General features: G+C 38.9%; 1 protein-coding gene across 1 annotated transcript in view; it reads left to right on the top strand.

The window, feature by feature from the left end:
• Kcnq5 (potassium voltage-gated channel subfamily Q member 5) overlaps positions 1-15,210 on the top strand; it is a 531,455-nt gene that overhangs the window by 384,386 nt on the left and 131,859 nt on the right. Inside the window, 1 exon segment of the mRNA XM_027392801.2 lies at positions 12,172-12,298. Coding sequence (XP_027248602.1) covers positions 12,172-12,298 — 127 coding nt within the window.

Genomic DNA, 15,210 nt, shown 5'->3' on the forward strand with positions numbered 1-15,210 from the left:
CTTCCACAGTCTCTTTCCTCTCTGGAAGCCATGTTCTCTAAGGCTTATGCCTACTGTGTCCATGTTTTACCAAAAAGCACATCACATTCTTACAATAAACTCCCAGGGTTTGGTCTGTCCAGTGGCCACAGCCTAGGTCCTCAGTGAGATGAAAATAAACAGAGGTTCCTTTTGTTTGGCCTTCAGGAACTACTTTACTGCCATCTTGAAGTTCTATTTTCTCCAAAACTCAAGACATTTGAGAACTGTCTAAAACATGTTCAACATGGGAAAGGTAAACTGTCTCACTTTCTTTCTTTCCCACTTGGACAACCTGTGGTAAAAATCTATCTTATAGACATGATTACACAGCTTCCTTTCTAGAGGGGACATCTCAAAACGTGGAAAACTCAAAAAGCAAAAAGATACTAAATGAAATGTAAGATTTAATTACCCAAAAGAGGGAAGATTGACAGACACTGTATTTTTCTGATTCTAAATTCACCTAGCTACATTTTCCCATGTCTTTCAGTCAATGGGGTGCCTTGGTTATGTGTTTCAAAACTCTCTGAAGCATTTGTTTTCCACTGGAAGCCCTGGTGCCCCTTCACACCTCATTCTACTTTCTCTGTCCGTATCTCACTCCTACTGCTGTGTCCTCATCCACACACCACCACCCACAGGCTAAGCACTTTAGGAAAGTTCCGTTGTCTGCTCACCACCACCTCCACCATGCAGACCTGATTTGAAAGCATCCATTTGTCTTCACTCCAGAAAGAATTCTCTTCAGTAAAACATCAGCTCCCTCTAGTTTTCAAATACACTAATAGTATACATTATAGTTTGTACCTCTAAAGTAAGAAGTCATTTGAAAACTAAGCTGATAATGGTATGCGATGTGCTGAGTGGTGTTCAGTAGCCATGTTTTCTTTTTGATTATTTTATAGATGGGGTGTTTTGCTTGGTTGGATGTCCATGTACTGTATGAGTGCAGTGACTGTAGAGGACAGAACAGGGAGTCAGCTGCCCTTTAACTGAAGCTACAGATGGTTGTGAGCTGCCATGTGAGGGCTGGGAATTGACTCAAGTCTTCTAGAAGAGTAGCATGTATCACAAACTACCGCGACATCTCTCCAGGCCCTAGTAGTCATGCTTTCAAGGGCATTTTTCCTGTTCTCCAGAGAGGCAAAATTCCAAGAAATGATCAGTTTTTGTTCATTTATCTTTATATTCAAATTTAAGCAAAGGGCCATCTCTAGATCTTCATATCATCCTTTCAATATGTATTATTCTGGAGGAATTTTCCATGTTACAATGACTATAACCAGCAATCCTTCTGACTGAAGCCTTTCTTCACCATCTATGTCACAAATTCACTTCCTGCAGGGAGTATGTGAGAAGGCATGCTGGCCCACTAGCTTTGTGCTGCTTTAAATACATTCACACACAAAGAACTGAGCAGAATGGCTGAAAATCGATGAGGGCAATATTCTGAATAGAAGCAATAGTTACATTTTGTGCATTTAATTAGCCACAGCTCTTTAAGAACTGCTGTAAACGTCAGGAGGTTTGTTAACGCTGGCGGTTCATCTTCACAAACAAAGAAAATGCCATTTGATGGCAGAAAACAAGAAAGAAGTAACTAATAGTCACAGCAGACAGCTTGTAAATTAGATATAGGTCATTGTTGTAATTAACAATGCTGTTGTTGGTTAATGAGAAAACAACTAAAACATGGGCCTTTAGGAATCCTGAATTTGTACCAAAAATAAATAAGCAAATCTTCACCAAAAACTGTTTTAAGAGTAACTTCAGACAAACTAACTTCAGACAAACTTTAAGAATAGACTGTAAACATAAACCGACATACAGCAAACTCATCTTTATCAATGTCAAGCTATCATGTGGATAGACTTCCTTATTATCTGGGAAGGAGGGTTAACGATAGGTAGTCTCAAGGACCAATGGATGGAATTCAGGACTGTCTGTATCACTGCCTCTTAGGTTTCTTGAATTTTCATACACATTTCCTTAATATTTTAAAATGAAGTTAGTTGGTTGATTATTTGTACAAGGATGGATGGATTAGTGGGTGGGATCTGTGCCTGGTCAAGTGTACGGAAGCCATATGAAACTTTAAAGAGCCATTTCTCTACTTCCACCATGTAGGTCCTAGGGACTGAAATCAAGCTGTCAAGCTTGGCAGCAAGTGCCTTTAACTACTAAAGCTCCTAACTGGCTCCTTTCTACTTAAGGAAAATAAGAAATCTGTCCTATGTTTATGAAAACTGGGTGATGCATAGTGGTGAAACAGGACAATCCTTCAAAACGGATGATAAAGATATTTAGCATTGTCCTTGGATCTGCAGAAGGCTGTCAAATACAAGCTACTAGGGGCTTCAGTAGAGGATAGATCCAGTATTAGTAACATCAATTTTATCATAACTTTTCCTCCAGGAAGATCAAGTACTTTAAATATTATTCCAAAATCTACATACAGTCATTTAACTGAGTGATAGACAATTTGTTTCAACAAAGTGAGAACTGATTTAACCTAAGCGTGGACAGGAAGGCAGGAGGACCTGTCTCCTAGCTGCCGAAAGAATTGCCTAAAACTCCAATCATCCTGTGTAAACATTTGAAGTCCTTTGGATCATTTCAACTGATCAGAGCTTCAACTCATTTAAAGAGTGACATAGAGAGTGTGTTGATCTGGCACATGGTGATATGATAGAGAATACTAGACAACTGGACATGAAGAACAGATTCCTTCTAGTGAGTCTACCCCATAGTTTGATCACTGAGAATGGCCTTTTCAATGAAATTTTCATCAAGGTAATTATAGACTCACATGTAGGAGTAAGGAACAGTACACATACCCTGTGTCCACTTTATCTATTTTCCACAAAGAGTAACATTTGGTAAAAATGTCATATAATATCACAACTAAGGTAACAGTATTACTAGACTCTATGGATCATATTCATGTTCCTCTAACTTCATATTGTTTGTATATATTACAAGTGGAGGCTTGTGAACTTAAGGAAGCAGGCTAGGTTCTGATCATTTTCATCACCTTGAGGCTCGAGGACCTCTCAAGTTGCCTCTATGTGGGGTGAGTGAGTGTGTGTGTGTGTGTGTGTGTGTGTGTGTGTGTGTGTGTGTGTGTGTTTGGTTACATAGGTACAGCTGTGTGTGCCTGTGTCTAGAGGCCAGAAGGCAACGTTGGGTGTCATTCTTCTGGTGTATGGATCTTGATCTTGGCGGGGACAGCTTCTCTAATTAGTCTAGGACTCACTAGACTAGGCTGGCTGACCAACAAGCCCCAGGTCTCTGTTTTACCAGCACTGTGCTTAGAAACATATATGTTCTAAGGACTGAACTCTGTTTCGTGAAATTTTGTGACCCAGCAGGCCCTCCTCTGCTCCAAAGAAACAAAAAGACACTATATTAATATAATCTGTTGGCTCCCGACTTGGGCCTCTTATTCTTAACCCATAACTACTAATCTATGTATTTCCACATGGTCTTGGCTTACCTGCAACTCCTTTGCCTGCTACATCAAGATTGTTCAATGTCTCCACAGAGGAGAGCAATTTCCTGTTTGTCCCTGCTTATATTCTGATTCTACCCATTATGTCATTTACTGGGATCACATGATAACTCCTTTCTGCCTACACTTCCCAGAATCCTCCTCATATCTTAGTCCCACCTATCATGCTGCCCATTGGCCAACAGTGTTTTATTCATCAACCAATAAGACAAACATATACACAGAAAAACATTCCCCATCAGAACTCAAGTCCTACTGCACTATCCCATCTTCAAGTGTCCGTTTTGTAACAGATCCTTCCCTTCCTTGCCTTCATCCACCCCTTCCAACAACCCACCCACAGCAATGCTAGTATCTATTTATAAAGTGCTTTTATCTTTTTTAAATTACTATAAATGGGACAATGAGGTGACACCTGATAGAGCTTTTTTCTACTCAAAAACACTCCCTAGTATTTTTCCCAATTGTATATATCAATTGGTTCATTTTTATTGTTGAATGGTATTCATTGATGTCAGTATACCACATATAGCTTCTTTAATGTCCTTACAGTGAGAGATCCCTGAGCTGTTTCAGTCTTCAGTCATTATGAGTAAACCTGCTGTCATCGTTCTGTTCCAGGTTTTTGTATCTGCCTGGTTTTGTTTCATGAATACCCAAGAGCACAATGGCTGCTGTAGGTCAACTCTGTTACTTCAGTGAGAGATTACAATCTGAATTCTCTGCCAGCAGTGTGTGAGTGATCCAGCCACCCCATAGCCTCCTCGACTAGTTACTAATCATTATTACTATTTCTTTGTATTTTAACGATTCTGAGTGCTATGCAGTGATTTTTCATTGAGGTTTTAATCTGCATTTCCATGATGACTAATGATGCCAAATATCATTTCAGGTGTGTGCAATATATATATATATATATATATATATATATATATTATATTCTTATACATACATATATATATATGTATGTATATAATAGTCTTTGCTGATCTTGTAATTGAATTTTAGACTTTATATTATTAATTTATTATGTTTTTAAGTCTCCTAGATTCTAGCTCCTCATCAGATTCATAGGTTGCAAACTTTCTCCTCGTCTATAATTTATCTTTTCATTTTTCTGACCTAGGCTTTTTCCAAGCAAAACATTTAATTTTAACATAGTGCAAGTCTCCTTATAATATTTGTGGTTTTAGTGTCAAGTCTAATAACCTTTTCTTGGTTCAAACATGAAAATTTCTATTTTAATTTTTCAAAATTTTATTTATTATTTACAAGTTCATACAATGTATTTCAATCATATTCTACCCCTTCCCCAACTCCTCCCAGGTCTTCCCCCAACTCCTTACCCACCCAGATTCATGGTCTTTCTCTCTTAAAAACAAACAAAAAACTAACCAAAAGAAAAAAAAGCACACACACAGAAAAGCAAAACAAAACATGGAGTTGGGGTTGTTTTGGCCAGGCATTCCTGAGCATGATTTTTCCTCTATCATCAGCTAGCAATTGGAAATAACGTCTTGCTAGAGCTAGGAATCTGTGTACATTTCCCTTCTTTAGTGCTGGGGTCTTGTCTGCCGTAAGCTTGTGCAGCTCTTATGCATGGTTTTCACTAAGTTTTATGGTTTTAATATTTATGCCACCCTTTTGAGACAAGGTCTGTCTATGTAGCTCTAGCTGGCCTGCAATTTCCTTTGTAGACTAGGCTGGACTTGAACTGGCAGAGATCTGCCTGTCTCTGTCTACCAAGGGCTGGGATTAAAGGTGTGTTGATTCTTGTAGTATAAGCTGTGAGGTACACACTCCGGAGTTGTCTTGCTTCCTCCCCTCCCCTTTCTTTCCCCTTCCTCACCTTCCTGAGCTTACCCCCTCCCTCCCATCCTTGCTTGCTTACTTCTGTCCTTGCTCCTTCCTCTCTCCCTTCCGTCTTTCCTTCCTGTCTATTGGTGTGGTGTTGAAAGCTTATTCTTCCTAGGGTGAATTCTCCTTGTGCCTTTAACAAAAATCAGTAGAGCATATTTGCATTTTTCTAATTCAGAGGTCTCTTATCTCATCCACTGCTCTGTCTGTCTGCCCTTCTGCAAATATCACACAATCATGGTTTCTGGAGCCAGATAATAGACTTTACTATTGTGTAAAGTGATTCCTTTCATCTTTACCAGACTCTCAAGATTTCAGAGGCCTGTAGCTTTCTATATACAGTGTGGAATAAGTGTGAATCCCCAAGAAGCTTTTCTGAGATTTTGGTAGGATGCCTTTCTATTAATTCTGGTCTTTCTGCCCACTTACTTAAGTCTTCTTTCATTAGTAGTTTGTAATCTGCACTATATATAAGCTGCATATGTTCTGCTAAGTGCATGTCTGAAGGTTATTTTTTATTTGAAATGGTTGTAAATAATATTATATTGTGAATATGGGCTGCAGCATGCTCACTGCATATGCTGGGGTTTGGTGCAATATAATTGACATTTGTATGTATTGACCTTTCTATACTAAACGTACCATAGACTGTATCCATAGACTCCTTGGCATGATAGAGTCAATCATGTCCTCAAATACTACAAACCATTTCTGTTTGTCTTTCTAAACTGTACCTTTTATTGAGTTAATGTGCTTCATTTCAATCATTACAACTTACCATAAAATCTTTAATTAGAACGATAAACATAGACACCTTGCCTCACTCTTAGTTTTAAAGAATAGCATTCAGGTTTTTTTGTTTGTTTTGGGGGGTTTTAATTTTACTTTTTTAAAATTTAAATTAGAAACAAGCTTACATGTCAATCCCATTTCCCTCTCCCTCCTCTCCTCTATCCCCTCATCCCATCTCTTTTCTGCTCCCCAGGGGGGTGAGGCCTTCCATGGGGGAATCTTCAAAGTCTGTCATATCATTTGGAGCAGGGCCTAGACGCTCCCCCAGGTGTCTAGGCTAAGGGAGTATCCCTCCCTAGTACATAAATGGACTTTGGAAGCCCACACCAGCATTCAATTTTTTAACCATTAAATATGTTAACTGTAGAGGATTTTGTGGGTGATATTTATCAACTTGATGCTATTAATCACCTTTCTTGATTGTCAAATATTTTATAAGGAAAAGACGTCAAAGGCTTTTTCTGAATTAATTGATATATTTATGTGAATGTTTATCTTCATTTGTTGATGTAATGCATTGTATGAGTTAGTTTCAAACACTGAACCAGCTTTACATACCTTAAATAAAGTCTACTTGTCATTTTTTTTACATACTAATGGGTTTGGTTTGCTAATATTTTATTGAAGTTCTTCGTATCTAAGTTCATGAGAGAGATTTGTTTATAATGTTAGTTTATTTTCTTTTTTAAAAAAGCCTTATTATTTCAAGTGTGTGTGTGTGTGTGTGTGTGTGTGTGTGTGTGTGAGAGAGAGAGAGAGAGAGAGAGAGAGAGAGAGAGAGAGAGAGAGTTATGTGCACATGAATGTGAATACCCACAGAGGTCAGATGTGTGAGATCCCCCTGGAGCTGGGGTTACAGGCAGTTGTAAGCCACCTGGTGTGGGTACTGGGAATTGAATTCAGGTCTTCAGCAAGAACAGTATGTGCTCTTAACCACTGAGCAATCTCTCCAGCCCCTAGTTTATTTTTCTACTAACTTTAGCCTTGCAGAGTTTGCATGCCACTAGTTTCAGCTATCCAGGAAGGTATGGCTTTAGGTCAGAAATTCAAGGTCAGTCTAGACACCATAGCTATCAAAATGTCATTTCTTTAACAACTGAATTAAATACAGGGCATCTGTTGACACATGCCTCTAGTCCCAGCACTTGGGGCAGAACAGTGGGAGTCACAAGTTCAAAGCCAGCCTGAGCTGCTCAGTACACAGTAGTCTCCAAGCCAACAAAAGGAATTAGGAATGTTTCCAATTTTCTGGAAATAATTATATGAAGTTGGATAGAAAAATAGAATTTTTTCTTTGTTTTCTGTATTCTAGGAAAAATTGTGTGGAACTAGCATCATTGTTCTCTACCTATTTGGTTGATTTCACTATTGAAACTGTTTATCCTCAACATAGATTTTGCAAAAGATTTTTAATTATGTATTCAAATTTTTATAAATTATAAAACTATTGAAATTATTTTTTGTGTTGTGTTCATGGCTTTTGTCCAATTTTCTGAATTGTCAAATTCATCTGCACACCATCATTCCTAACATCCCTTTAGTGGTTTTTTAATTACTTCTTTTATTTTTGAAATTATAATTATATCATTCTCTCCCTTTCCCCCCTCTCCAAATCCCCCTTTTTCAAAATTATGATCTCTTGGTAATCGTTATTACATGCATATTTATCCCTAAATATAACATGCTCAGTCTATTTGCAACCTGTATGTATGTTCACAGGCCTGACTGTTTGGTACTGGAAGATGAATTGGTGTGCTCTTCCTTGGGAAGACAGTTTCTCCCATGCTTAGCACTCCTTAGTTGCCTTTAGTTCTTCATGCAGTGTTGAGGCCTTATAGGCTTTTCCCCATCCTTGTTCAGCTCATGTTTAGGCAATCATATGAGTAAGACTCCCTGGTTTTATGAACCACACAATGGCTAGCATGGCACAATAGCTCTAACGATGCTGTAGTGGCACACACACCTTGACAGTAACCAATAGCTCTCTAATTAGATTTTAAGACCTACTCAACAAGAAGAAAATCATGCTTGATATCGGAAACCTAGCCAACTACTCAGGGCTAGTGAAGTCACACCACTTTACTAAATCAGTTTAATTCTTAACTACATTCCAAATATTTGCCCTTATACCCACAGGAAAGTGTAACTTTACCCCCCCACACAAAGAAAACCAACCTCATTACAAAAGATGGAGACCACTATAGAATGCCATAACCAATCAAAATGCAGAGGTATGGAGCCTAATCCCAACAGATACATGTACAAAACACTCCTACACCTAGGGTTTAAGGAATATTGCTGTATAAGAAGGGATGGAAAGGTTGTAAGAGCCTAAAAATCAGGGAGATTGCTGTGAGACTGTGTCTTCTGGTACAATCAGAAGCTACATCCATAAAGACTCCTTACTGATTTCTTTCACAGCCACCATGTCTCTGGTGACACCCTCTATTACATTCCTGAGATTGGTGACTTTTATCAGCTTGCAAAAGGATTTGCCAATTTTATTTATTTTTTTCATAAAACCAGGCTTTTTCAGCTGACCTGAACATCAGGGAACTCTTGCTCTCCAGACTGATAGCTGGGATACCAGCATGGGACTGAACCAGACCCCAGGAACATGGGTTTCAGTGAGGAAACCTCAGAAATCTACCAGACCTGCTCTAGTAGTTCAGTAGTTATCCCTAGCTTAGGTGTGGACTTTGGGAGCCCATTCAACATAGAGGGATACTCCCTAAGCAAAGACACACGGAGGTGGGCCTAGGCCCTATTCCAAAGAATACAATAGACCCTGATGACACCCTATGAAAGGCCTCACCATCCAGGGGGAGCAGAAAGGATATGTGATAGGTAGGGTTTTAGTTGGGGGGGGGTGGTAGGGGAGGATGAGAGGGAGAAGGGAACTGGGATTGTCATGTAAAACAATCTTGTTTCTAATTCAAATTAAAAAATCTGCAAAAAAAAAAAAAAGAAAGAAAGAACCAGGGTTTTTTTGTTTGTTTGTTTCATGGATTCTCTGTTTGATTGCCTTTTATTTCATTACTTTCTTCTTTTCTTATTATCCTAGTTCCCTTTTCTGCTTTCTTTGGGCCAATTCTACTCTTCTATCTTCAGTTTTTCAACTGCAGTCCTAAGATTATTCGTCTGAAACCTTTATTTAGAATGTGATCATTTTGTGATACAGAAGTAACCCTCCTCACTACTGTGGTTGCACCTGTACATTTTGTTAGGTTGTATTTTTATTCTCTTTTGGCTATTTATAGTTTGTAATTTTCACTGAGATTTTCCTTTGGTTGATAAAATGCAAAAAAAGGTGTATTTTTAAATTTTCTACATGTCTAGAGATTTGCTTGTCTTTTTACTATTATTTATGATTGAATTCTCTTGTAATTCATCACACTGTCCATATGATTTCATTGACTGCCTACAGTGTGCTCTATCTTGAATTTCTTTAGTGAGCAAAAGAATTAAATAACAAAACTTGTAACATGCAGATGCACGTTCTGTTATGGTTGTGGAGGAGGTAAACTGTCTAGATCCCATTTCTTTCTGTTATTCAGAGATTCTTTAGACTTGCAGACTTTCTCTCCACTAGTTCTGTCCTAATACTTCTAAGAGAAGTGGACGGTGATGCCCCAAAATATAACTGGGATTCCTCTGATTCCTGTGCAGCTCTACCAGTTTTTGCTTCATGAAGAAAACATTGTTGGCATTTCTCCCTAATCTCTTTTTTAAACAAAACCAGAAAGCATCAATCCATATTCCTGGATAATGGGCATTAGATAAAGAATTTGTACACATAATTTATCCTTCCTCACTGCAGAAGAGAAATAGAGCAGTGATTTTAACAAATTCTTCTTAAGAACAGTGCTTATGTATCTATCAGTGTTTTCTGTGTTTTTTTTTCTCCCTCTCACCTGTGGCTCACTGGGGAACAGAGGAGGGAGACAGAGTCAAGACAAGTTTGCCCAGAAGAACACTCTGGAGAATAAATAGCATTGATGTGCAGATATAGTTTGATGTATATGTTCACTGGTATATAAACATATATTATTCAATCAGCTAAAGCCATATGGAGTTACTGTCCAATGAGTCCAAATGTCACACAACCTGCATTAGGTGAGGGAGTACATGGGGTCGGGTGGGGGGGCAGTATGTCCAAGCAGTGTATCTGCAGACAAAGGTCAGGAAGCAGGCAATGCCCTGGGCTTTGGCACCAATTAGAGGGTCTCCAGTTACCTAGGACTTCATTATGAGTTTGAAGACTCATTTGAAAGACTCAAGTCTGTTCAAACAGCCACATGAGGTGATAGCACTTCTCACATTCCTGGTCTTTTAGTGACACCATCAGAACAGAGACTGACCCGCTCCGTGAAACAGAAGCATCATTATATGGTGGTGTCTGTGTATTGAGGCCACACATCAGAATTTGTGGGAAGAATATCTTCTATGATACAACTTCTCACAACTGGAGTACTGAACTTCCTGGTCGTAGTAGGACTCCAGGGAAAGAATAATGGGGTGGGCTGCTACTAAACTTGGGTTGTGCACAAGCTTAGATTAATGGGCATTTTATACTTGAGCATGGTTTGAATGTGTTGGAAAACGTGCTGTTAAAAACAGATGATGTAACATTTTGACACCTGAATAAATGAATAGACTCTACTTACATAAGCTTTCAAACCCAAACAAGCCAAAACTAAATAAAAACCCTCATCATCACCATTGGTATATTGACCATAGATGTGCTCATCTGTGCATAAGTCATTTGCAGATATTGCTCCAAGAAGTAGTTATAAGTAATGTGAGTAATGGTGCTATAGGGGATTTATCTTTCATCATGAGAAATGTCTGTGGATTCCTTAGTGAAGCACAACAGGAGGATAGAATAGTGTGCCTGGGAGGCGTTTCAAATGTAAGCATATCACCACATAAACTAAAGACATGTTTGCATGAAGCATGCACCAAAGTGTAGTTTTCATGAGTTCAGTAACAACTTTACCATAATGAAAAATGGGTTGGAACTTTGATATTTCTCCAATCTACATTTCTGTGACATAAAGCATCTTTAATATTAACTGTGCATCTATTTTATAACCCATTCATTATAATAAAGTTGCTTAATATGCATCATCTACAGTATAAATAATGGCAGTCCTTGTCTTCAAACAACAAAGGTAGTTGTCTTTTAAAACAAACCAATTTTAATAAACTCGGGGATCTGTCCCTGTAGGAACAAGTAAATTTGCTAGACTTATCTAGAATTATTTTCTTTTACAGACCTCCTCTGTGACTGACTGTTTAAGAGCTGCTGTCTTTGGCCTTTCCCCAGGGTTAAAGCACAGCTCTTCCTCAATAATCTCCAAGTCATTTTGCTGGCACAGGTGTTGTTTTCCAGGCAGCTATTGCCAAAGGGCAGCATGCTAATTAACAAGCTTCAGATCTGGAGGGTTCTGGGTCTCACTTCTGACAGCTGATACATGTGTCACACACATAGTTATCCATCTGAAACTGCCTGTGTTTAAAGATTCTCACATTGTAACAAAAGACTGAACACTCCTAAAATTTCTACTCTCTGAGAGCAACTCTTAAATTTAGGGATTATGTCATTTCTTGTAGCACTATGAAGCTCTAGTGTCTACAGCACTTGCCATTGTATTTCAGGAGTCACTCTTTTCATGATACCAAGCCCTTAAAGCCAACTATGCTATATATCCCAAGTGAGAAAACATTACTATTCAACCTTCACATTTCCTATTAAAACTGGCACTTTCACAGTGTTAAGACTTGAGAAGGCATGTATCCTCATGATAGGAGATGTAGAATATAGGAGGCTTCAGTAGTCTTCAGGCTAGTTTTCTAGAGAACAAAGTTTTTTAGACATCAATCAGATGCTCTAAGCATAGTATGTAAAGGTACAGAAATAGTCACACCAGTTCTTAGAGTAGGTTACTCTACAGTGCTTCTCTCTGACATCTGTTCTGATGTTTTAGGAGTTCGTGATGATCGTTGTCTTTGGCTTGGAGTTCATCATTAGAATCTGGTCTGCAGGCTGCTGCTGTCGTTATAGAGGATGGCAAGGAAGACTGAGGTTCGCTCGAAAGCCTTTCTGTGTTATAGGTAAGTATCAGTCTCCAGATTTATGGTACTGCATATTTTCTTCTCCTCTTGCTTTACAACATTCAGGTGATATTAGAAGGGCAACACCCAGGAATTACTGACTGTGGACTAGCTCTCTCTCTCTCTCTCTCTCTCTCTCTCTCTCTCTCTCTGTGTGTGTGTGTGTGTGTGTGTGCATGTTAATTAGCTCTACAATATACCATGAGGTATATCATTCAAATGGGCATTCATGTTAGTAGCACCCTCTAGCATACATGGAGGTCACGGTGTGGCTTATGCTCTGAAAACTTTGTCTGACCCTGAGTTCTACGCTCTGAAATATGTTTCACCCACCCACAGTTCCTATACAAAGCAGACTTTTTCATTGTCCCTAGCTTCTGTAGTTCTAAGGGGGACTTCATTCTGTTGAGACTCACTTTGAAATTATGCCTCCCGATGAAGATGCTGTAGAGCCCTGTGGAGTCATGACCTGGCATCCCTTAGTATTTTATTGAAAATCATATCTTAAAACTGAAAACCCTCCATATCAAAACTATTATTAGGTAGCTCAATTTGGTTTTCCTGCTTTTTTGCCTTTCTTTCTTGCTAAGCAACCATTAAAATCCAAATGTTGGAAGTTCTCCTGGGTGAGGCTTACTCCAATTATTTCCAAAGGGGGATTTAATTTACAAGATAGTTTACTCTCTTGTTTGAGGAGTTAGGAATTGCTGAGTGATCCCTTTGATCACATCCCTTAATCTTTGTCCTCATTGTGAGTGGGGAGAACAACAGAGTGCTTTCAAGCAGTAGAGTTCTACCTCTTCAGGCTTTGCTAACACCAACCTCTCTCATCTGGAAACCATCATGCTCAGGTATAGAGAAAAGCAAATGGCTTCTTACAGCCCCACAGAGCAAGACAGTGAGCATTTGACTTCCCACCCCCCCACCCCCTGTGACTTTCTCATTCTGAATTCTTTACTCAAACAAGGATATGAAGGATTGTCACGAAGTGAAACTACTGCAAAACAAGGACTCTCTGCCCCATGAAAGACCCAAACAAAACAATTCACAAGGCAGGTGGTTGGCCAAGATGCACTCAACTTCTACGTTCATGGACGACTACAGGGGTGTCCCAATCCAGATTTTAAAACTAATTAAAATGTGGTTGCATTCCCATTCCAAGCGCAATGGCAATGCCAATGTATTTCTGCTCTTGAGCGTAGAAAGAAAGTTCTGTCCCAGATGCCTGCTGCCTCTTAGTAGCTCTTTCCAGCCATGGATGCATCAGCACATGGTAGCCCTTTAATCTTTCTCTGTCTGCCTCAGCTCTTTGAAGGTCTTGCTTGGAAAATAATGTTCTGTTCTCTGTCACCTCACTTGACTCAGCGCACCTATCAGTGGTGACCTTGCAGATTTAATATGGTATGATAATGACGTTATTTGGAATTTGTTAACTTCAGGGGATTTTTGTTTAATTAGAGATTTAACATCTAGAAAAATAACTGCTTTGTAAGTTGTCATGGATAAATATATAATGAATTCCCATTAGAGCATAGATCAAATGTTCACTTGCAGTGAAGGTAATCGTGTGTGACTTTTGGCATTCTGCTTAGTGTCCATGTGACAGTTTGATCTGTGTTTCAACTGAATTGATATAATAGTGAAATATTCAAATGTGGCTTATTAGTTTTAGATCCCTGGATTTGTCCTACACAGATGAATCAAATGTTACCTATTGAAGGCAAGGGCTGTGCCACACCATTGTTGAGATTCTTCCTAGATCTTTTTAGTGGTCCATAAAAATGCTGTATAAACTGGTAAAAATAATAAAGTAAGCCCTATAGTCCCCTTGGTCAACCAAATTAACACTGCTGAATGCAAAATGGAATACTGCACCTTTCTCATCTATCTGTAACATGTGTTCTGAGCAGGAAGAAATCTAAAATATACCAAAACTTATTAATTCTTGATATGTTTGAAAGATTAGACTACTCTGGATATGCCAGATACACACTCAATTTTTTTTTGAAATCTTGAACATTTAAGAATAGAATGTGCAAAGGATGACAGCTCACCTGATATACCTTCACTATTAGAAATGTTCTCTCTGGGCACACTGTCCTAGGTAGCGTTAGTTATCAACTTGACACAGCCAAGTTATCTGGTAGCATCTCCATTGAAGATCACCTCCATCAGATTGTCCTATGACAATCTGCAGGGCATTTTCTTGATTGATGTTTGATGTGGGAGGACCCAGCTCGCTGTGGGTGATACCCTGTGCAGGTGGACCTGGGTTGTGTAGGAAAACAAGCTGAGAAGGAGAGAGCAAGCCAGTAACCAGAGCTCTTAGATGGTTCTTCTCCAAGTTGTTTGTAGTCAGTGTTTTATCACAGCAATTGAAAGCAGACAAAACACAACAAAGTTGTCACTTCATATTGCAAGCAAACAGAAGCTAATACCATGGTCATGCTTTGCATAGCATCCTTGTTTACCAACCAGTAATATCTGGACACTATTTAATAGAGGTCCCATGGGCTGATTCCAAAGACTGACATTTCCTCCTTCAGAACCACCAATCCTCTATTAATTAAAGTGATCATACAGTCATTACACACTTGTTTTTGGAAAATATATCATAAGTGCTTAACTCTAAAAAAGTTTGTGTTTTTTAAAAAAAAATTAATGTTTTCTTTCATTACTATTTGGATGTACAATTGTCTGTAGAATTGTAAAACTCATTACCCCTACATGTCTAACCAGCTCCATCCCTGTGACTCTGCTGTGAAAGCTTTGGCAAACCCCTACCTTCCTACCTCAGAGACTTAAAGCACATCTGTAGTACCTACCTGGGTCGGCTCCCTGGTGACTTTTCTGTATGCCAACATAAACCCTGCCTTCTGTAACATGAGTAGTGAGATGTGTGAATCACCCCC

The sequence above is a fragment of the Cricetulus griseus genome (assembly GCF_003668045.3).
Source record: "Cricetulus griseus strain 17A/GY chromosome 1 unlocalized genomic scaffold, alternate assembly CriGri-PICRH-1.0 chr1_1, whole genome shotgun sequence".
NCBI lineage: Eukaryota > Metazoa > Chordata > Mammalia > Rodentia > Cricetidae > Cricetulus > Cricetulus griseus.